The sequence below is a fragment of the Nicotiana attenuata genome, unplaced genomic scaffold (genome assembly GCF_001879085.1).
Source record: "Nicotiana attenuata strain UT unplaced genomic scaffold, NIATTr2, whole genome shotgun sequence".
Lineage (NCBI taxonomy): Eukaryota > Viridiplantae > Streptophyta > Magnoliopsida > Solanales > Solanaceae > Nicotiana > Nicotiana attenuata.
In genome coordinates this window covers 188,686-210,574 of record NW_017671083.1, presented here as the reverse complement: position 1 = coordinate 210,574, position 21,889 = coordinate 188,686, and the positions used below count along the sequence as shown (strand labels likewise).

At 37.0% G+C, this 21,889-nt stretch overlaps 6 protein-coding genes across 8 annotated transcripts; 5 read left to right on the top strand and 1 right to left on the bottom strand.

Annotated features, from left to right (window-relative positions):
* Positions 1–628: 628 nt before the first annotated feature.
* LOC109205794 (101 kDa malaria antigen) lies at positions 629–2,242 on the bottom strand. Its single transcript, XM_019368542.1, has 2 exons — positions 2,131–2,242; positions 629–1,252 (listed from the first exon to the last, which is right to left on the bottom strand). Exon 2 carries the CDS (start codon positions 1,245–1,247, stop codon positions 825–827), a length of 423 nt encoding a protein of 140 aa, XP_019224087.1. The 5' UTR covers positions 1,248–1,252; positions 2,131–2,242; the 3' UTR covers positions 629–824.
* Positions 2,243–2,518: 276 nt separating this feature from the next.
* LOC109205797 (protein DMR6-LIKE OXYGENASE 2-like) lies at positions 2,519–5,265 on the top strand. Its single transcript, XM_019368549.1, has 3 exons — positions 2,519–3,104; positions 4,444–4,771; positions 4,877–5,265. The coding sequence occupies exons 1-3, from the start codon at positions 2,632–2,634 to the stop codon at positions 5,138–5,140; spliced, it is 1,065 nt and encodes a 354-aa protein (XP_019224094.1). The 5' UTR covers positions 2,519–2,631; the 3' UTR covers positions 5,141–5,265.
* Positions 5,266–5,367: 102 nt separating this feature from the next.
* Positions 5,368–7,505, top strand: LOC109205798 (protein DMR6-LIKE OXYGENASE 2-like). Its single transcript, XM_019368550.1, has 3 exons — positions 5,368–6,152; positions 6,582–6,909; positions 6,995–7,505. Exons 1-3 carry the CDS (start codon positions 5,674–5,676, stop codon positions 7,247–7,249), a joined length of 1,062 nt encoding a protein of 353 aa, XP_019224095.1. The 5' UTR covers positions 5,368–5,673; the 3' UTR covers positions 7,250–7,505.
* Positions 7,506–15,540: 8,035 nt separating this feature from the next.
* On the top strand, positions 15,541–16,931 carry LOC109205802 (salicylic acid-binding protein 2-like). Its single transcript, XM_019368555.1, has 3 exons — positions 15,541–16,093; positions 16,192–16,323; positions 16,495–16,931. The coding sequence occupies exons 1-3, from the start codon at positions 15,647–15,649 to the stop codon at positions 16,771–16,773; spliced, it is 858 nt and encodes a 285-aa protein (XP_019224100.1). The 5' UTR covers positions 15,541–15,646; the 3' UTR covers positions 16,774–16,931.
* Positions 16,932–17,094: 163 nt separating this feature from the next.
* LOC109205800 (salicylic acid-binding protein 2-like) lies at positions 17,095–18,971 on the top strand. Of its 3 annotated transcripts, XM_019368553.1 has the most exons (4): positions 17,095–17,359; positions 17,628–18,162; positions 18,242–18,379; positions 18,555–18,971. In XM_019368553.1, the coding sequence occupies exons 2-4, from the start codon at positions 17,716–17,718 to the stop codon at positions 18,831–18,833; spliced, it is 864 nt and encodes a 287-aa protein (XP_019224098.1). In that variant the 5' UTR covers positions 17,095–17,359; positions 17,628–17,715; the 3' UTR covers positions 18,834–18,971. The 3 variants fall into 3 exon arrangements, with proteins under 3 accessions (XP_019224098.1, XP_019224099.1, XP_019224097.1); XM_019368554.1 differs by having other exon boundaries at positions 17,095–18,162; positions 18,248–18,379; XM_019368552.1 differs by having other exon boundaries at positions 17,095–18,162.
* A 32-nt stretch (positions 18,972–19,003) lies between these two features.
* LOC109205799 (salicylic acid-binding protein 2-like) lies at positions 19,004–21,514 on the top strand. The gene is made up of 3 exons (XM_019368551.1): positions 19,004–20,258; positions 20,338–20,469; positions 20,844–21,514. The coding sequence occupies exons 1-3, from the start codon at positions 19,767–19,769 to the stop codon at positions 21,120–21,122; spliced, it is 903 nt and encodes a 300-aa protein (XP_019224096.1). The 5' UTR covers positions 19,004–19,766; the 3' UTR covers positions 21,123–21,514.
* Positions 21,515–21,889: the final 375 nt, after the last annotated feature.

Genomic DNA, 21,889 nt, shown 5'->3' with positions numbered 1-21,889 from the left:
CAATAAAATATAGTGGACAAACCAAATCAAGCATAATGCAAACTCGTATTTTTTTTTATTTTTTTGGGTTTAGATTTGATCAACTCAAACACCATTTTACCAGTCACAGACCTTTTTCCTTTGACAATAAATTTCCACAACTCTTACCCATCAAGAAGGTAGTTTTGAAGTTTCGAATTCGTCTAAGAATGTCCATAGTTGAGTCCAGTCATTATGGCGAACTCACTAAGGCCGAAGCGAACTGGTAATCTTTTATAATCAAACCATAACTCCCGGGCTTTCTCACACAATACTCTACAGAGTAGAAGACCATGCACAATAGACTTGAAATAGTGGCCTCTCAGGCAAATCCAAAAAGTGCCCGCAAGGACTACTCCTAAGCTTGTTTTCGAGGCCCTCATCCTGCAACAACTTTCGGAACTCACCCATACCTGCTAATCCTAATGAGGATCTCACAGTGATCTTCTTGTTGAAAGTGTCATTATCATCTAAAAATGTCTTGTACTTTAAGGGTGGAAGTTCCGATCGAAGCTTTAAGATTTTAACCTCGCAACTGTCAGACTCATCCCCAACCATCTCATCCTGTACATGATTTAAAGGTGTTGATTAATCAAAAACACAAGAATAATTAATTTTATAATTAAAAAGATCTCTTTATAGTCATGTTTAGTGAAACATACTATGAAATATTTCAAACCAGAAAGAAACTTTAAACATCCAGAGAGATATTTCAAACATCCAGAGAGATCCTCCTCCTCCTCCTCCTCCATCATCATCATCATCATCATCATCATCATCTTCTTCTTCTTCTTCTTCAGTATTTGCTACGATGCTTCATCATCAATATCTGTCTCCTCTTCTCTTTCATCAGTTGTTGTCTCCTCTTTTGATTCTTTTTCATCAACATTTGTCTTTTCTTCTCTTACTTTTCTTGTTTCCTCTTCTTCTTCCTTTTCTGTTTCCTCTTCTTTTTCTTTCTCTGTTTCCGCTTCTCTAGCATTCCCTCCTATTACATTCTCTGTTTCCTCTTTATTTTCTTTCTCAATTTGCTCTTCATTTTCGTTCTCTTTTTCTTCTTCTCCATCATTCCCTCCTTCTACTACCTGAAGAGGTTTGGCTTCCACTTCAGCTACAATTGATTTTTGTAGCTCATCCTCCTGAGATGTCTTAATTCTTTTGCTAGATTTTTTGGAAGGAGATTTATCTCTTCCTCTTCCACCTCTCTTTGACACAGGTCCCTTTGCCATTTTTTCTGCACACACAAACAAGTAACGACCATCAACAAAATAAATAAATAATTTGTTCCTAACACATAAAAAAAGTAAAACTATAAATATTTAAGTATTCTTTGGTGAAACATCTCAGTGAGATGTTTGAAGCATCATATAAGATGTTTCAAACATCTCTAAAGGTGCTGCATTGAATGGTCATACAAGATTGAGCTTTAGAGGTAAAATCAATTTTCTGCCGTCTACAAATACTAAGCAAGATATAGTAATTTAAGTTTCTAGCTAGTTAGATGGAGTTTGAAAGCAAGCTAGCAATGTTAGTATTATAGTTCTCCAAACTTCTTTATCTATACCTCTCTATCAATAATTTTTTAATCGCTAAATAATCAACCATCTCAGTGTGATAATCATGTATCTTTTGGTGAAACATCTCATGGATTGTTAAACATTCTTACAGATGTTTCAAACATCTTATGTGAAGTTTCAAACACTCAGCTCAAAATATCATTAACCAAACCGAGATAAACATTTCAATAACTTCACAACATATAACAACAATAGTAATACAAATATTTAACAATATCTTGAGATGTTTCAAACACTCAACATGTTTAAAATATCTGGCAAAAAGTGTTCCACAAACTTAAATAGAGCAATATAGCTGTTTCAACATCACAACAACTAATTTTATGGGCATGTGAAACAACCACATCAACGGCTACAATTAAACAACATAAAAATATCAAATTTTCGATCAAAAATATCAACTACACAACTCTAGAATTTAGGCACAAAAACTACACAACAACAAGAAGATACATAAAAAAAAAAATTTTAATTTAGGGTTGATATATCATGTTTAATGTTATCAATATGGTAGAAAAAGGAAAAAAATACTTACCTTGATGATGGAATCTCGACTTCAAAGCAAATTTGAACGGAATGAAGCCGATTTTTATAGCCCTATAGTTCTCTTGAGTTTGAAGGTTGAATTTGTGAGAAAAGTTAGAAGAAAATCGTATGTGGTTTAGAATAGAAAAGAAAGAGACAAGTTGGAAAATCGTGTCTTATTAGGAGATGGTTTTATTTTTATTTTTTAGTATTTTAAATTTTACCCCAAACTTTTTTTATTTTTAATTTGACCCAAATTTGTTAATAAAAAAGGGAGTCCCATATACTTTGCACAATGCTTAGAGATGGTTTTAAACACATTTTTCCAAGAGGCTCGGAAACGCCAAATACGAGAACGTGTGTATATTCAGTGTATCATATTCAGTTCTGTCGCTATCTATCATGTGACATATTGCCCCTACCACCTACAACCACATTCCTATATCTCTCCGAAATCCGAAGCACCTCTCAGATTTTCTCACAGTCTAATTTGTAACAAAAGTGAAGTATCATGGGAGAGGTTGATGAATCATTTTTTCAAGAAACTTCACACAGGCCAAAACTCTGCACAATTGAAGCAGAAAACATACCCTTAATTGATCTCTCTCCAGTTCTAACCTCTGACCCCTCCAACACTTCTTCAGCAATTACAAATCTTGTAACAGAAATTGGTGATGCGTGCAAGAACTGGGGTTTTTTTCAAGTGATAAACCATGGAGTTCCCTCAACATGCCGTGAAAATATAGAGAAAGCATCAAGGGGATTTTTCTTGCAGCCCACTGAGGAGAAGAGGAAAGTGAGCAGAGATAAAGATAATCCTATGGGTTTTTATGATACAGAGCATACTAAAAATGTTAGGGATTGGAAAGAAGTGTTTGATTTTGTTGTGGAGAATCCAACTATCTTACCTGCTTCACATGAACCTGGTGATATGGAACTCAAGGAGCTGGTCAATCAATGGCCTCAATTTCCTACTGGTTCCAGGTTCCTATTAACCTTTTCCTCATTAAGTTAATTTGTCTGTTGGGTGCTTTCCCTCAGTTGGGTGGCGCTTTAATGTTGTAAGTGGGAACCATAGTGCTAAGGCATGTCGATGAATTCAATCAATAAAAGAACATCACTAGACTATAAATATATATCTATAGTTGTTGGAACATATATTTAAGAATGATAACAGTGGAAAATCTTGTGTTAAATCAATTGCAAATAGTAGTGGAATAATAACAGTGAAAAATCCTGGGTTAAATCAATTACAAATAGTAGCATCAAGAGTGGTTAGAGGTAGTCGTTGGGAATGATCTAGCACAAATACATTTCCTGGGCGACTAAGTCGGCCACAAAGGTTTCCGAAAAATTGGTTAATTGGTTTCTGAAGTCAATAGCAGTGTTATCAAAGGCGCGCGTAAGCCTTGATTCCTGAAGCGAGGCTCAAAACATGTTGAACGTTTCACCTCGCTTAGCGGGCGCTTCAATGTTGTCATCAAGGCTTTAAGGTATACTTTTCCTTGCCAATAAGCATAATCCTGAAGAGGCGACACCAAACAATTGATATTTTACTTTTATCGTAAATTTTCTTCAATTTCTTTGTCCATATATTTGGTATTCATGCTTTTAGATGTTAGTCTTGGACCACACATACAGATTTGTAGTTTTTCCCCATTTCCGCTTTTCTTCATTAAAGCCCACGCTTTATTTGCGCTTTACGCTTAAAGCCCAACAAACCTTAGAGCTTTTTTGCGCGTTTCGCCTTTAGTAACACTAGTCAATAGCTGCGGTATTAGTTTCAGAAATGATACATCTTACCTTCAGAAAAACTGAAAGGAAAAGAATGAGGATCACCAGGTAGAGCCAACTAGAGTCTTGTCATTATAATTTGCTAGATGCCCTTGGACTCTATCTTTGCTTGATTACACACAAAAAAAAAACCCGGTGCACTAAGCTCCCGCTATGCGCGGGGTCCGTGGGAGGGCCGAACCACAAGGGTCTATTGTACGCAGCCTTACCCTGCATTTCTGCAAGAGGCTGTTTTCACGGCTCGAACCCGTGACCTCCTGGTCACATGGCAGCAACTTTGCTTGATTACAAAAATTGTACTATATTCGGGGGAGGCTGCCAATACTCTAGCTTGATTATAAATTTCTACTACTGGCCCGGGTGCTTCACTATTTGGCCAACGGGTTTGGTCCCTCACTGCCTTTCAACTTTTATCACATGAACAATTGTAGAAAATAATATATTTATACTAAGTACACAAAAGTTGTCACAAATGAGTTAGTGGATGCAACAATATTCTGCACTTACTTAAAGTTCTGGCTCGGTACAGGGAGGCATGTGAAGAATACGCTCGAGGTATTGAGAAACTCTCCTACAAGTTGCTAGAACTTATTGCTCTAAGCTTAGGCCTATCATCTAAAAGGCTTAATAGCTACTTTGAGGACCAAACAAGTTTTATGCGATTAAATTACTATCCTCTGTGCCCGATTCATCATCTGGCTTTGGGGGTTGGCCGGCACAAGGATTCAGGCGCCCTGACTGTCCTTGCTCAAGATGATGTTGGTGGCCTCGAGGTGAAACGTAAGACAGATGGAGAATGGATACAAGTTAAACCAACTCCAGATGCTTATATCATCAATGTTGGTGACATAGTTCAGGTATGACTTTTGTATCATGCTGCTTATTTATTGACAGAAAAGCGAAAAACTTCCATTGAGCCAATACCATTTTCTTGGTTGACTGGAAATGAAAAGTTTTCACAGGTTTGGAGCAATGATCAATATGAAAGTGTGGAACATAGGGTGGTAGCAAGCTCCAAGAAAGAGAGATTTTCTATTCCTTTTTTCTTCAACCCATCTCACTATGTAATGGTTGAGCCTCTAGAAGAACTGACAAGTGAAGAAAGCCCTGTAAAATACAAGGCTTACAACTGGGGCAAGTTTAACACTACAAGAAACCTCAGTAATTTCAAGAAACTTAATGTTGAGAACATTCAAATATATCATTTTAGAATCCATAACATGTAATGACAAATATAGTCTATGAGAAATTTTGTACTATATTAAGCTGTCGTTCTCAGCTGGAAAGAAATAAAATGGTACATCTTGCTCTTGTAAATGGTTTTCTTAATTTACTATCCTTGAGTCATTAATGAGAATTACAAGTTAATTGATTTGCCTACACCTGTGAAAGGTACAATTACCTACTTTCATTATTTATTAATCTAAAGTTATTGTTATCATTTTCTCCATCATGTCCTACTTTAGAAATGTAGTATCTATAGTAGTGGGAACAGAAACAGTACTAAAATTAGCATCAATAATGCAACAGCATGAAAACAAAATCAAACCAACCTTCCAATAAAAAAATTGTAGCAGGGAAGAAATTATATTTATGACGCAGCCCTTCAAGATGTAGGCTTCAGTCATTGTTACAACTATAAAACCTCAGCAACCTCAATCTATTGTATGACAAAGCGCTTTCCAGTGTCCAAAATCTATTACACCTCTCTGATTGTGATCCTCAAAGAAAAACTCAGTACCTACCAAATAATTCAGCCATGGGAGAAGTTGACTCAGCTTTCATCCAAGATGTTGAACACAGGCCTAAATTGACCATAACTGAAGCAGAGGGTATTCCAGTGATTGATCTCTCAATACTCAACTCTCCAGATATCTCCACTGAGAAAAATCACAAGGAATTGTCAAGTCTAGTAGCAGAAATAGGTGATGCATGCAAGACATGGGGATTCTTCCAAGTGATCAATCATGGGGTGTCCTTAGAGTACAGGGAAAAGATTGAGTTGGGATCAAGAAAGTTCTTTGCTTTGTCTAAGGAGGAAAAGAGAAAAGTGAAGAGAGATGAGCTGAACTCAATGGGATATTATGATACTGAGCTCACCAAAAATGTTAGGGACTGGAAAGAAGTCTTTGATTTTACTGTGGAGAATCCAACTGTTGTACCGCTTTCTCATGACCCTGATGACAAGGAGCTCAAGGGGTTGCACAATCAATGGCCTGAGTACCCTCCAGAATTAAGGTACTCGATATTCTATTTTTAAACCCACAATTTAGTAAAGAGAAAATTTCCAAATTTAGCTCTGTAATATACAAAATATCTTAATTTTATCCTTGTTATACTATGAGCTCATCATATCCTCGCAGTTAGTAAATCGTCTTGTATTTGCCGTTGACTCTTACAGAGCTCCAACTTGAAGTATTAAACCATAGTCCAAACTTAGAGGGGGAAATTTGTACCTTTTCCCTGAGTATTTTGACCCTTAGAATCTACCCAATCTATGTTGGAGCTTTGTTAGTGTAAGGGGCAAAAACAAGACGACATGAGCATCCAAAAGGTATGACGAAGAATAAAATTAAGATATTTCGTATGGTAGAGGGGCAAAACTGGAGCATCTCTCTTTAATAAAGCACGAAGCTGAGCAAGATTGATTTATATTTGTCTTTTCAGGGATGTTTGTGAAAAGTATGTTCAAGAAATGCAAAAGCTGTGTTACAAGTTACTGGAACTGATTTCTCTCAGCTTAGACTTGCCAGCAAAAAGGTTGAATGGGTTCTTTAAAGACCAAACTAGTTTCGCGAGGCTGAATCATTATCCTCCTTGCCCTATCCCTCATTTGGCTTTAGGAGTTGGTAGACACAAAGATGCTGGTGCACTAACTATTCTGGCTCAAGATTATATAGGAGGGCTTGAAGTAAAGAGACAAACTGATGGAGAATGGATTAGAGTCAAACCTACTCCTGATGCTTACATTATAAATGTTGGTGACGCTATCCAGGTATTCTTATCAAAGAATTCAGTAGAAGAACAGATAAATTGTATTATTGATATATAATTGGTGTATGATCACAATGCTTGTTCAGGTTTGGAGCAACAATGAATATGAGAGCGTGGAACACCGGGTGGTGGTGAACTCTGAGAAGGAAAGGTTTTCAATTCCGTTCTTCCTCAATCCATCACACTATACTTGGATAGGACCCTTGGAGGAGCTCGTCAATGAGAAGAACCCTGCAAAATATAAGGCCTATAACTGGGGAATGCTTTTCACTCATCGGAAGAACAGCAATTTCAAGAAGCGTGATGATGAAAACCTTGAAATTCACCATTTCAAGGCTTGAAACAAATCAATATTGTGTTTACCCATATTATGGCTTCTTCAAGTAAACGTGTCATGTGATATAAATAACAAACTAGTGCAAAGATCCTTTTTTATTTTCTAAAATTGGGGTAACTAATAGATTACCTGTTTTTCATCTGACTATTTGTAATGAAAACACTGAATCTCCTATAAGAGTACCCCCAGCTATAACTCATACTAGAGGAAATGTGAGAGAGAGAATTGGAGTAAAAGACAATGTATTTATTTTCATCTCATCTTAGATTCTAAAGGTTGATGTGTATATATCATGGGAAGATGCACTTCTGCAGCCCCATTGTCGTTGGCTTATTGTTATGAACAAGTCTCAGCTCAATGTGGATACCTGCAAACAAGCAGCTATTGGGCCGAGAAATAGGACCAAAAGACCTTCACAAAGATTGAGTTGGGATCCAGGCCCAATTAGCAACTATTTAAAAAGGACTAGCGGGTAGAACGAAGGGGGTATGTAAATTATGTTGAAGCCTCGGCTTAGTCTGTTCTTCTCATCTCCTCTGCTGAACCTGTTCCTCATCCCCTTTCTTCTTAGCTTTAGGTCGTAATTTCTCTTTTCATCTGCTCTCTATTTCCTTTAGTGTTGTTTTCTACTATTGTATTGCTATTTGGTTATTGTAGTTCCGTTTATTGAGTTTATATAATCAGTTAGTTTGGGTGTAATATCGGGTTTGTTACATTGGTGCTTTCATCCAGAGGTCTTCGATGGAGGACCAAATATGTCGAACTAACGATCCAATTACGGTCATGATGGCTGAAATTCGTACAATGTTACATGAGTTGGTGGGAAACGTTGAAACGAGCAAGCCTACTCGTCTGGAATTCCGACGATTTTGTGGCAAGAATCCAGAATTATGGATTTCTCAGGCTGAACGATACTTTAAATTCTATGGAATTTCAGAAAACACCAAGTTACTTTTCGCCTCGTCCTATCTCGATGGAGAAGCTTTGAAGTGGAACCAATGGCTTTTCTAGAACAAACAATTGGCAAATTGGGAACATTTTACTGAGAAAGTGTTGATTCGCTTCCGTAAACGGCGTCTCGAGCCACCGAAAGGTCAGTTGGTTGCAATCAGGGAATATTCCACAAAGATCGACGCCCAGATGTTCGACAAAATGTCATATGGCTATTGTTCCAAGGTGTTTGATACTGATCAATCTGATGTTAAAGTCATTAGTGATACAACGACATCAACTTTGAACATTGCAAAATCAGAGGAGGTCCATGTGTTTGATGGAAGCTCTCATAGGAGCAAATCTGAATCAGTATCCACTTTTGAAATTGGACAATCAGTAGATGACAACTCTTCCATTACAACAGCTAACCCAAGCATTCTCGATCTTCTGATTCGTATGGCTGATGTAGAAAATTCAACCACGACCATTGACAAGGTGATCAATGACAATTTTCGCGAGAGTGATAGCTTACTCCAGCCTAGCTGTGATGCCTTGCAAACTGAGGTGACTGCTGCAACATTCGACAATACTATCGGTATTTCTTTGGACTTTGTTCCCATGACTTCCTTAGTGGTTTCAATTGGTTACAGTCAGCATGTAACTCCATCGTTGGTATCTAAACATGAAGAAGAGGGAAATGCGCGAAACAATGTAGCTCGGGAGTTTGAAAATTCTCCTATAGAGGATAAAACAAGTTATCGGATTCCTTTTGCTAGTCAAGGATCTGTCGTGTCAAATGCTATTGGTAGATTTGTTGGAATAGCATATCCATTTATTGGGGCTTCTCAAAATATATTGTGGCGTCACTATGATTTTGGCTTACACAAATACAATTGGGTTGCTACTGGACAACATGATTCCCTGTTATTGACTGCAAAACGAAGAAAGGGCTATCATATATATTCAGAGCATAGCACTGATGCAAGCGATACTGGCTTACCAATTTGTAGTTATGTGGACAAGTGGTTTGACACTGGACATGAATTTAAGGTTGCTTCAGGTAGAGTTGAAATAGGTGTTGAACATAATGGTAGAGTTATCAATTCTACAATATACAAGCTATGGGGAGAGTCTATAGCAAATTTATTTGTATGTTCTTTTGATGATGCTACTACTCAAATTGAGGAGCAATACCTAATTGATCAGCTGAGGTCTTTTTATAGTGGAAGGGCTCTTGAGCTAAGTGAGTTATACCAAGCTTTAACTTTCACAATGGCACTTTGGGTTAATGAAACTGTTATCATTAGAGATGAACCTCTACAGGGTGTTGCTGCAATTACAAGGAAGCCTCCACTAGGGATTAATTCTATATTCTCTATTCCCCGTGACATGGCCATGTTTGATATTCACGGAAAGATGATGTTGAATGCAAGTATGAGAACTACTGAAGTTGAATATCCATTTGATGGTGCCTTATGTCTTCGCACAATTCCATTTTTGCGTAATTCCCTTGAAGTAATTCTTGTGGATAAACAAATTGGCGTGTCGCTTTCTCTTGAATTTAGTGACCACAACTGTAATTGGGTTGACATGGGGCAGGAGCGCAATCTTTTTGAATTCTGGTTATCTAAATCAAGAAAGCGTGCTAGGGAGAAGAAAATACGGGGAATGCTCCGGGCATTTGCTGAAGATTACTCCAAGCAGTATATTGTCTTTGATCCTGGTCCTTATCTTGATTATGCCGCACCCAATACAGTGGAATCTACTTTTGAAGATGAAAAATCTACTGATGTGGGCGCTCTGAAAGTACGATTTGCACTTCTACATGAGAAGTTTCGTATTGGTCAAGTACTTCCTCTGCAAAGTGGCATCACTTTAGATGATTGCCATAGATTTAAGACTTATGACTGTTGTCATATAGGGGCATGCACATATTACCATTTGGAGTCTGATGTCGTACTATCGATTGTTCTATTTTGTACTTCTTTGGACAATTGGCTCGACACTGGGCAGAATAAATTAGGTTTTGCGTCTATTGCGAAAGAACATCTAAATATTGCATCAGATGCAGTAGAAATGTTGGATCCCAACTCAATCTGGATGTTTCAAATGTCCTGTAGATGATTTTTGAAAGATGTTTCAAATATCCTGTAGATGTTTCAAACATCTAATGTTTTCAAGATATTTCAAACATTAAACATCTATTAGAATGAGCCTTACTAGACGATCTTTGATTTGAAATGGATCATGCCCGTCTTTTTCTACTTTTTCAAATAGCCACCTCTTTATCATCGACAATGTCCTTTCTTTTGGATAGTCTTTTGGCCTCAATTGAGGTATGACTTCAAATGCCAAAGCCTACATTGTGGAATAAAAAAGTAAATAAAAAATTATATAAATAACACTAAAATAGAAGTAATGCACAAGATTTATTTAGCTACCATGAAAGCCCAATGAAATCCGTAGAGTTTATACGAGTCACCCTTAGATTGTTGAGCTCCTTCATATCTTTCATAAGATAATCAACAGTCAACCGGAAACTATTTCGGCCATATGGATAATTGTAGAAAGCCTCTTCTGTGGAGGCCAATCTAATTGTAGTTTCGGACACACCACAGTTCGAATCCTTTGTCAATAAAATATAGTGGACAAACCAAATCAAGCATAATGCATACTCGTATTTTTTTATTTTTTTGGGTTCAGATTTGATCAACTCAAACACCATTTTACCAGTCACAGACCTTTTTCCTTTGACAACAAATTTCCACAACTCTTACCCATCAAGAAAATAGTTTTGAAGTTTCGAATTCGTGTAGGAATGTCCATAGTTGAGTCCAGTCATTATGGCGAACTCACTAAGGCCGAAGCGAACTGGTAATCTTTTATAATCAAACCATAACTCCTGGGCTTTCTCACACGATACTCTACAGAGTAGAAGGCCATGCACTATAGATGCTTGAAATAGTGGCCTCTCAGGCAAATCCAAAAAGTGCCCGCAAGGACTACTCCTAAACTTGTTTTCGAGGCCCTCATCCTACAACAACTTTCGGAACTCACCCATACCTGCTAATCCTAACGAGGATCTCACAGTAATCTTCTTGTTGAAGGTGTCATTATCATCTAAAAATATCTTGTACTTTAAGGGTGAAAGTTCCGATCGAAGCTTTAAGATTTTAACCTCGCAACTGTCAGACTCATCCTCAACCATCTCATCCTGTACATGATTTAAAGGTGTTGATTAATCAAAAACACAAGAATAATTAATTTTATAATTAAAAAGATCTCTTTATAGCCATGTTTAATGAAACATCCTATGAAATATTTCAAACCAGAAAGAAACTTTAAACATCCAGAGAGATGTTTCAAACATCCAGAGAGATGTTTGAAACATATTAAGCTTACCTAAATAGATTTAGAAGGTGCATTATCATTCTTTCTCTTTTTTTTTTCTGCCGCTGCCTCTTTTTCTTCTTCTTCTCCTCCTCCTCCTCCTGCTCCTCTTCTATCATCATCATCATCATCATCATCATCATCATCATCATCATCATCTTCTTCTTCTTCTTCTTCTTCTTCTTCTTCTTCTTCTTCTTCTTCTTCTTCTTCTTCTTCTTCTTCTCTTGAAGCTTCTTCTTCAGTATTTGCTACGATGCTTCATCATCAATATCTGTCTCCTCTTCTTTTTCATCAGTTGTTGTCTCCTCTTTTGATTCTTTTTCATCAACATTTGTCTTTTCTTCTCTTACTTTTCTTGTTTCCTCTTCTTCTTCCTTTTCTGTTTCCTCTTCTTTTTCTTTCTCTGTTTCCGCTTCTCTAGCATTCCCTCCTATTACATTCTCTGTTTCCTCTTTATTTTCTTTCTCAATTTGCTCTTCATTTTCGTTCTCTTTTTCTTCTTCTCCATCATTCCCTCCTTCTACTACCTGAAGAGGTTTGGCTTCCACTTCAGCTACAATTGATTTTTGTAGCTCATCCTCCTGAGATGTCTTAATTCTTTTGCTAGATTTTTTGAAAGGAGATTTATCTCTTCCTCTTCCACCTCTCTTTGACACACGTCCCTTTGCCATTTTTTCTGCACATACAAACAAGTAACGACCATCAACAAAATAAACAAATAATTTGTTCCTAACACATAAAAAAAGTAAAACTATAAATATTTAAGTATTCTTTGGTGAAACATCTCAGTGAGATGTTTGAAGCCTCGTATAAGATGTTTCAAACATCTCTAAAGGTGCTGCATTGAATGGTCATACAAGATTGAGCTTTAGAGGTAAAATCAATTTTCTGCCGTCTATAAATGCTAAGCAAGATATAGTAATTTAAGTTTCTAGCTAGTTAGATGGAGTTTGAAAGCAAGCTAGCAATGTTAGTATTACAGCTCTCCAAACTTCTTTATCTATACCTCTCTATCAATGATTTTTAATCGCTAAATAATCAACCATCTCAGTGTGATAATCATGTATCTTTTGGTGAAACATCTCATGGATTGTTAAGCATTCTTATTGAAAAGGACCTTCACACAGATTGAGTTGGGATCCAGGCCCAATTAGCAACTATTTAAAAAGGACTAGCGGGTAGAATGAAGGGGTATGTGAATTATGTTGAAGCCTCGGCTCAGTCTGTTCTTCTCATCTCCTCTGTTGAACCTGTTCCTCATCCCCTTTCTTCTTAGCTTTAGGTTGCAATTTCTCTTCTCATCTAGTCTCTATTTCCTTTAGTGTTGTTTTTTACTATGTATTGCTATTTGGTTTTTGTAATCCGTTTATTGAGTTAATATAATTAGTTGGCTTGGGTGTAATATTGGGTTTGTTACACTTATTGACCCAGTTTTAATGGATCTCAGAAGATTCAACAACTTGCTGGGATTCTTGATGGTGCAATTGGTACATTTAGTTGACTTGGTGAATGATTAAACTTCCAAGAAATACATTCAATAGAAAAGTCAAATTCCTGAAATAGTAGCCAACATGGGGTTGCTTCTGCATGGAAGTAAGTTAGCATAATCACAAACCAAACTCCTCGAATTGTAAAATTGCCTTGTAATAGTCATACTATGTGCTCATTCTTCAAAGAAGGAAAAGAAATATGGAGAAAAACAAGCTCCTTACAAGTCTTGTTCTAATACTTATGTTGCCATATGTAACTGCAACAACATCAGGGCCTAACTTGCCTAAAGCTAGCAAGCACTTTTGTGCTAATTCATGACGCTTACCGTGGAGCCTGGTTTTTGATGGGTTTACAGTACCTTAGCTTTATGTTTTGATGATGTAACAAACTTACTGTCAAAGAACCAGATAAGGAACCTGATATACTTGGTACACAACTCAAATCAACGGACTTAAGCTAATGTGAGTTGCTATGACTTCAGAAGATAAAGAATCAACATAGGGACCTGATCCTCTTGGGTTCCCCTGACAGCAGTACGAAGTCAACTGTCTACAGCTGGAAAGTGAACTGTCTGCACTGTACACGCAAACAGTGCAACACAGCACAACAGTTACTTCTCATTGACCAACCAAGTGATTGCATCATTCAAGTGATGTCATCCAAGTTGTATTAACAAAGAGCATTACAACAAAACATCACTTGAACACTTAAGAATTTATTCAAGCACTCCAAGCGTCTGACAATCAAGCATTCAATTCTCAAGGTGCATCAAGAACAAAGTACAACACTACTACGGACCAGTTCCTACAACAAGTATCTTGTATGTCCTAAGTTGAGTTGTAATTTTGTAATTGTTCTTCATTGTAATTCCTACTTTGCTTATCTAGAAGCTTTAATTAGGAACCCCTTGTAAATCATAAACCTTCAGTATTTGTGTCGTGACTAGAGTTAGTCATGAGTTGAAGTCTTTATAATAGGTGTATTGTAAAGTGGCTTGTAATAGGTGTATTACAAGTTAGTGATGGATTAAGAGTTTAATTCCTAGATTGCATAGGTTGTAATCTAAATTTTGCTCATAGTGAAGTTGAAATCCTAGCAGTGTAGGTCGTGGTTTTTTATCCCCTTGAGTAGGGATTTTTCCACGTAAAAGTTCCCTGTTCCATTTACTTACTGTTTCATTAGCATTATCTGTGAAAACCTATACAGGACCTGGTCTCTATATAGTTTGGTGGACTCATATATTCTATCACTCTTGGTACAAGATTATGGCGTTGTTGAGATCTTCAGGGATAATGTCACAGCTCTTTGACTTGGGTGCTTCAGGGATCAACCCAAACCAGGTTCTCGAAACCCCACATTTATCTGATTACTTCAGTCCGCTAATGGAGTTCATGGCTTCTCTTCCCGCACATGAAAAAGTGGTTTGGTGGAAACTCAACTTCAATTTATCCTTAATCTGTTTCTCTTTTCTCTTCTATTTTCACAGAAGGAAATAAATCCCTACTATATTGCTAGCTGCTACCTCATTTTGGATCCCCACCCCCTTGCTAATTTTGAACCATAATCAGTTTTTGTTGAGGAATAATTCTTGTGTTTTTTTACGATGTTTTAAAAGGCAAGATATAAGGCGAAGCGTTTTACCTAAGACAAGTCCGGACTTACCCCACGAATCTTTAAAAGTTTATTATTTCTAAATTTACTAAATGGAAAAAAAATGCAAACTACATTGTCATAAAATAAAAAATAATAGTATAAAGTTTTGAAATATTTAACATAAATTGTAAAAATTCTAGCATAACTATGAACAATAAAGTGTATAAGATATCATGATGCACGAATTACATGCACCGTCCTAATACCCCAAATATCAGAAGGAAAAAAAAATATTATCTTGGATAGAAAATGTCATATGTACCTCTTGAAAAGTAAATGAATTAAACGGAACTAGTTGTATCATAAAGTAGCCCCAATAGACCCTTTGAACGATTGGATAGAAGTCCGCCAGAAGAAGTGGAAGAAATTAAAGGATCAGCACATGTTTATGATGTCAAGCCTGTTGATAATTTTGTTCATTTTCTGCACATTGTCCAGAAATATTGTTAATTATATATAGGATGGAGCTTTTCCATTTTCTGTGAACCATATAAGTAATAACCCTAATAATAGTTAGTACTTCAAAATTGCCCTGTACTTTGATGTTAAATGGCTGTAATTTGATTGGACAATCTCCCTTTTTATCCTGCATAGTGTATCATTTATCTTTTGACAGACTTCTATCTTTTGTCAGGATTATATTTAATATTTTGTTATCATTTTCATTGGAACAGATAATTAGTCTATTTTTATAATCTCTAGCCTGATTAATTTAATTCTTTATTCCTCTTCCTCTAGATGACTTGGTGAATGCTTAGACTTGCAAGAAAACACATCCAATATAAAAATGAAATGCCCAATATAGCACCTAACATGGGGTTACTTCAGCATGAAAGAAAGTTACCAAAAGTCAAACTCCTTGAATTATAATTTCTCCTTTGTAATGGTTCATACTATGTGCTCATTCTTCAAAAAATAAGGAAAAAAAGCTATGGAGAAAAGCAAGTTTCTAACAAGTCTAGTTCTAATACTTCTGTTGTCATCTGTAAATGCAACAACATCAGGGCCTAAATGGCCTAAGGCGAGCAAGCATTTCGTGCTAGTTCACGGGGCTTGCCATGGAGCCTGGTCTTGGTACAAGATTATGGCGTCGTTAAAAACTTCAGGACATCATGTCACAGCTGTTGACTTAGGTGCTTCGGGGGTCAACCCGAAGCAGGTCCTTGAAATCCCACATTTATCGGATTACTTTAGTCCGCTGATGGATTTCATGGCTTCTCTTCCCGCGGATGAAAAAGTGATTCTTGTAGGTCATAGCCTTGGTGGATTTGCCATTTCTAAAGCCATGGAAAATTTTCCAGAAAAGATTTCAGTTGCTGTATTTGTCACTGCTCTAATGCCTGGTCCAACTCTCAATGCAACCACCATCTTTATTGAGGTACAATTCCTCCATATTGCCAACTTTATCCATGAGATGATCATCTGTCATGTTAGCTTACACTTTTTCATGTTTGAAAATTTTCGACTTCATTACAGTCATCAAAGGCAGCAATATCTGCACTTGATAATCGTGTTACATTCGATAATGGACGTACAAATCCTCCAACAACCTTCAGCTTTGGCCCGAAGTACTTGGCGAGTTATCTTTATCCACTGAGCCCAATTCAGGTAAGCTAAGCATAACAAAAATAATAAACTGAAATAGCTCAATACTGGTATTCTGATAATGAGAATGACCCTGAAGTGACTTGTTTCACAACATTAATGTGGAATCTTTTTTTTTCTTTATAATGTGGAACTTATAACTGTGTTTCATTTTTTCCCCTTTCTTGGTATTAGGACTGGGCACTGGCTACTACAGTAGTAAGGCCATTATATTTATACAGTTCGGATGATATATCAAAGGAGATAGTTGTTTCAAGCAAAAAGTATGGATCAGTTAAGCGAGTGTTCATTGTGGCTGCTGAAGATAAAGTTTTAACGAAGGAATTTCAACAGTTGATGATTGAAAAGAATCCACCAGATGAAGTGGAAGAGATTTCAGGCTCTGATCACATGGCTATGATGTCTAAGCCCCTTCAACTTTTTACTCTTCTTATGCGTATCGCCAACAAATGACAAGCTACCTTGATTACATATCCATGAATAACGCACAACTGAAATAAAATTAGATTACCCTTATTCTCACGCGTTAAAATGATGAATCAGTCTTTTGTTCATTGTATAAAGATTGTGTACACTGTTGTACATAAGCAAGTTCTTAATTCTTGGGCTTATCACTTGGCATTGGGGGTTCTGTGAAATGGTTCCTTCCTAATTACATCTCCATTACATGGCATTGACAAAATAATGCAACTTCTGCGAGACAAACTAATACATACTTCTAATAATTCCATCACAATAAGTTGCAATTATTTTCATCAGATCATAGATTCCAAAAGTTAATGTACATATGTCATGTTTGGCAATACAACTGGAGCCACAACTTAGTACTTACCTTTGACTTGCCGAGATGTCTAAGGAACAACATGGGATAAATAACCATGTACTCAAGATTATAACACGAGCTTTTTTAATGTCAAAATCTTACTTAAATTGGCAGATCATCGAAAGCTTTGCAGAAAAGATTTCAGTTGCTGCTTTTGTTACTGCAATGATGCCTGGTCCAACTCTGAACATTTCTACCCTCACGAAAGTGGTTAAGGTGTCTTTTCTTGAGTCATTCTATTTGCTGAACACACTTGGTTCTAATTTTATGCAAAGGACACCGAAATTGCAATGATTTGATGAGATTTAGTCAGCAGTTAGTTGACTTTGATATTTGTTAACTAACTGTTATTTAATGCAGCTAGAGCCTGAATACTTGTCTAATTTCTTCCTCTAGTTGACTTGATGAATGATAAAAAATACAGAAAAGATATTCTATATAAAATGCTCAACAAATAGTACTTGACGTAGGGTTGCTTATGCAGGGAAGTAAGTTAGAAGGTCAAACACAAGATTGCCTTATAATGGTTCATACTATGTGCTCAGAGTTCAAAAGAAGAGAAAAAAAGTTAAATGAAGAAAAGCAAGTTTCTAATAAGTTTACTACTGATACTTTTGTTGCCATATGTAAACTCAACAACATCAAGGCATAAATGGCCTAAAACAAGCAAGCACTTTGTTCTAGTTCATGGCGCGTGTCATGGAGCCTGGTCTTGGTACAAGATTATGGCGTTGATAAAAACTTCAGAGCATAATGTAACAGCTCTGGACTTGGGTGCTTCAGGGGTCAATCCAAAGCAGGTTCTTGAAATCCCACATTTATCGGATTACTTCAGTCCGCTAATGGAGTTCATGGCTTCTCTTCCTGCACATCAGAAAGTGATTCTCGTAGGACATAGCTACGGTGGGTTGGCCATATCTAAAGCCATGGAAAGCTTTCCAGAAAAGATTTTAGTTGCTGTATTTGTTACTGCTCATATGCCTGGTCTAACTCTAAATGCAACCACTCTCTTGACTAAGGTATAATTTTACCAACTTTTTCTTTGCTATGATCTCTTCTGTCAGCTAACATTTTTTCATGTTTGAAACTATTATCTAGTTACAGTCTTCTAGTGAAATGGTATCTCAACTTGATAATCGTGTAACATACAATAATGGACCCACCAATCCTCCAACGGCCTTCTTCTTCGGTCCAAAGTACTTGGCAAGAAATGTTTATCAGCAGAGCCCAATTCAGGTAAGGATAATAGTGAAATATCCAACCTTTGGTAGTCATGAGGATTGTCCTTATATTGCATGTTTTCGCCAAGTATTGTTAGTAGACATCCTCTACTCCAAAAACTAGCTCATTTACATTATGATTTATTCAAATGGACGCTAAGTTGTGTCTCTTTTTGGACTTTTGGTGTTAGGATTGGGTGCTGGCTACAACACTAGCAAGGCCACTTTATGTATACAGCAAGGAAGACATATCGAAAGAGATGGTTCTTTCAAACAAAAGTTATGGATCAGTTAGGCGAGTGTTCATTGTAGCTGCTGAAGATAAAACTCTACTGAAGGAATTCCAAGAGTGGATGATTGAAAAGAATCCACCCGACGAAGTGGAAGAAATCCCAGGCTCCGATCACATGGTCATGATGTCTAAGCCCCTTCATCTTTTTAATCTTCTTCTGCGCATTGCACAGAAGTAACAAGCTTCTTGATCCAGCTTGTGATTTCATATTAAAAAATAAAGCATTCTGAAATAAGAAGGGGAGCTTTGGCGTAACTGGTAAAGTTGCTGCCATGTGACCAGGAGGTCACGGGTTCGAGTCGTGGAAATAGCCTCTTGCAGAAATGCCTGCGTACAATAGACCCTTATGGCCCGGCCTTCCCCGGAGCTTAGTGCACCGGGTTGCTCTTTTAAAGCATTCTGAAATAAAATATAAAATTGCTCTTTTTCACTTGTGCAAAGATTGCTAAATCAGGTCTTTGGAAGATGGTGCCTTTTTAATGTTGAGTTTTATGGTGTGCTGTCAAAGTTCCCGAATTATTGACACTTACACATCTTTGGTTTTGAAGACAACTCCATTGACGAGCATAGCAAAATAAGAACTTCCAACTGTAATTCAACCACTTAAATATTACTAATAGTTCCAAGTAAGACAACATTATAAATTCTTGTCTGTTAAAATAACCTATTGATATAAAAGTAGGCTTTACATCCAAACAACTACACAAAGAGATTAGTAATGCTCAAAAACAATGCAATAGCAATCTGTGGAAGCATTTATGAGACAGTAATCCAAGGCGTAAAGTATCCTTGGAACAACCCAAACAAATAGCCAAATTCTTGTTTTCATTCTATTTGCTGAACATACTAGGTTTTCAATTTTATGAAAGGACACAACTCTGCAGTATTTGATGAGCTTTTAGCACTTTGTGCTTGTTTTTGTTATTTCCCTTTTGTAACTTTTTCTTCTACTCATTTATTTTGCATAGCATATGGGATATATGAAAGACTAATCAGTAGACAGCAGAAATCTATCTGTCTACAAGATCTCTAGCCTGAATAATTCAATTATTTATTCTTTATAAAGGTCAACTCCTCTAACTATAATAAGATCCTTTATCATCTTCAAACCATGTGTACAACTGCTCATAGTTCAAAAGAAGGGAAAAAAAGAGATATGGAGAAAAGCAAGTATCTGATAAGTTTTCTGCTGCTACTTATCTTGCCATATCTAAATGCAACAACATCAGGGACTAAATGGCCTAAAGCTAGCAAGCATTTCGTGCTAGTTCACGGGGTATGCCACGGAGCCTGGTCTTGGTACAAGCTTGTGGCATTGATGAGATCTTCGGGGCATAATGTCACAGCTCTTGACTTAGGTGCATCAGGGATCAACCCGAAACAGGTCCTTGAAATCCCACGATTATCTGATTACTTTAGTCCGCTAATGGTGTTCATGGCTTCTCTTCCCGCACATGAGAAAGTGGTCCTTGTAGGTCATAGCTTTGGTGGATTCGCCGTCTCTAAAGCCATGGAAAGCTTTCCAGAAAAGATTTCAGTTGCTGTATTCGTCACAGCTGGAATGCCTGGCCCAACTCTCAATGCAACCACTGTCTTCATAGAGGTATCATTTCGCCAACCTTAGCCTTAAGATGATTTCTTTCAATAGTATAACACTTTTTATGTTTCATATTTCATTACAGGCTTCTAGTGAAATAATATCTCAACTTGATAATCGTCTTATGTATGACAATGGACCCAACAATCCTCCAACAACCTTCATCTTCGGTCCAAAGTACTTGGCGAGTAATCTTTATCAGTTGAGCCCGATTCAGGTAAGCTAAGCATAATCAAGATATAAATGTGGAATAGCCGAGTTATGATTCACTGATTGTGAAAATGGCCTAAATGTGACATGTTTTCACAAATACTATCAGTCATTATTGCAGTTAATCAATTGAATATGCCTCAATCCTAAATGAGTGGAGTCAGCTATATGAATCTTCACATCAATTGATCAATCAACTATGCCTGATCGTGCATTTCGCTTTACTTGGGATCATTTCATTCTAATACTAAAGTTTGAGGTTACCTTTATCTCATTCTCATCCCTAAAAGGATATACAATCTCTAACTAGATTAATATGATTCCAGATGAATCTACATCATAAGGAACTCATCGAATTGTTTCTTTTATCTTTGGTTATAGGATTGGGCGCTGGCTACTACATTAGTAAGGCCAATATACTTAAACAGCCTAGAAGACATATCAAAGGAGATTGTTCTTTCAAGCAAAAGGTATGGATCAGTTAGGCGAGTGTTCGTCGTGGCTGCTGAAGATAAAGCTCTAACAAAGGAATTCCAGCAGAGTATGATTGAAAGAAATCCACCTGATGAAGTGAAAGAGATCTCAGGCTCTGATCACATGGTCATGATGTCTAAGCCCCTTAAACTATTTACTACTCTTCTGCAGATTGCCAACAAGTAACAAGATATATATCTTTATTAGCTTAACCCAACTTGTGATTACATGATATCAAGGATAAAAGCATTATTGCAATATACTTCAATATACAAGCAAGTTGCTCATCTTCTTATCTATTTTGAGGTTATCACTTCGCATCTACAACAACAACAACGATCCAGTGAAATTCCACTAGTAGGGTCTGGGGAGGGTAGTGAGTACGCAGACCTTACCTAAGGGATAGAGAGGTTATTTCCGAAAGACCATCAGTCCAAAAAATGCAATATCAATAAAAACCATGGAAAAAGAAAAAAAATAACAGCATAATAAGAACCAGAAAATAGATGGAAAGCACAACAATAACTAGTAGATAAAGCCCGGCACTAAGATGAAGGAAAAAATAGTGAGAACTCAACACTAACCTCAACTAGTCGTGAAGGCTATGCGTAAAATGAGTAGGGGCAAAGCTACCAGCCAAGACGAAAAATAGTGCCTCCCTTAGCACTTAGCATCTGGGGTTGAAAAATAGTGCCTCCCCATTACACGCGTTATTTACACCCGGTAGCCACTTTTGTGGCCATGTATTTAGAAATTGGTAAGTTTTTCAAAATTAGAGCAGTAGTCTGAATTTTAATTTTGATGTTTAAACTTCAGGCCAGGTAATTACTTTCAACTTCATACTACTGGTCTAATTTTGAAAAAGTGACCTTGTATTTATGTTTTAAAAGGCGGGGGCGTGAAGCGAGGCATAAGCCCTGAGACACGGGGCGTAAGTACCACGGATCTTTAAA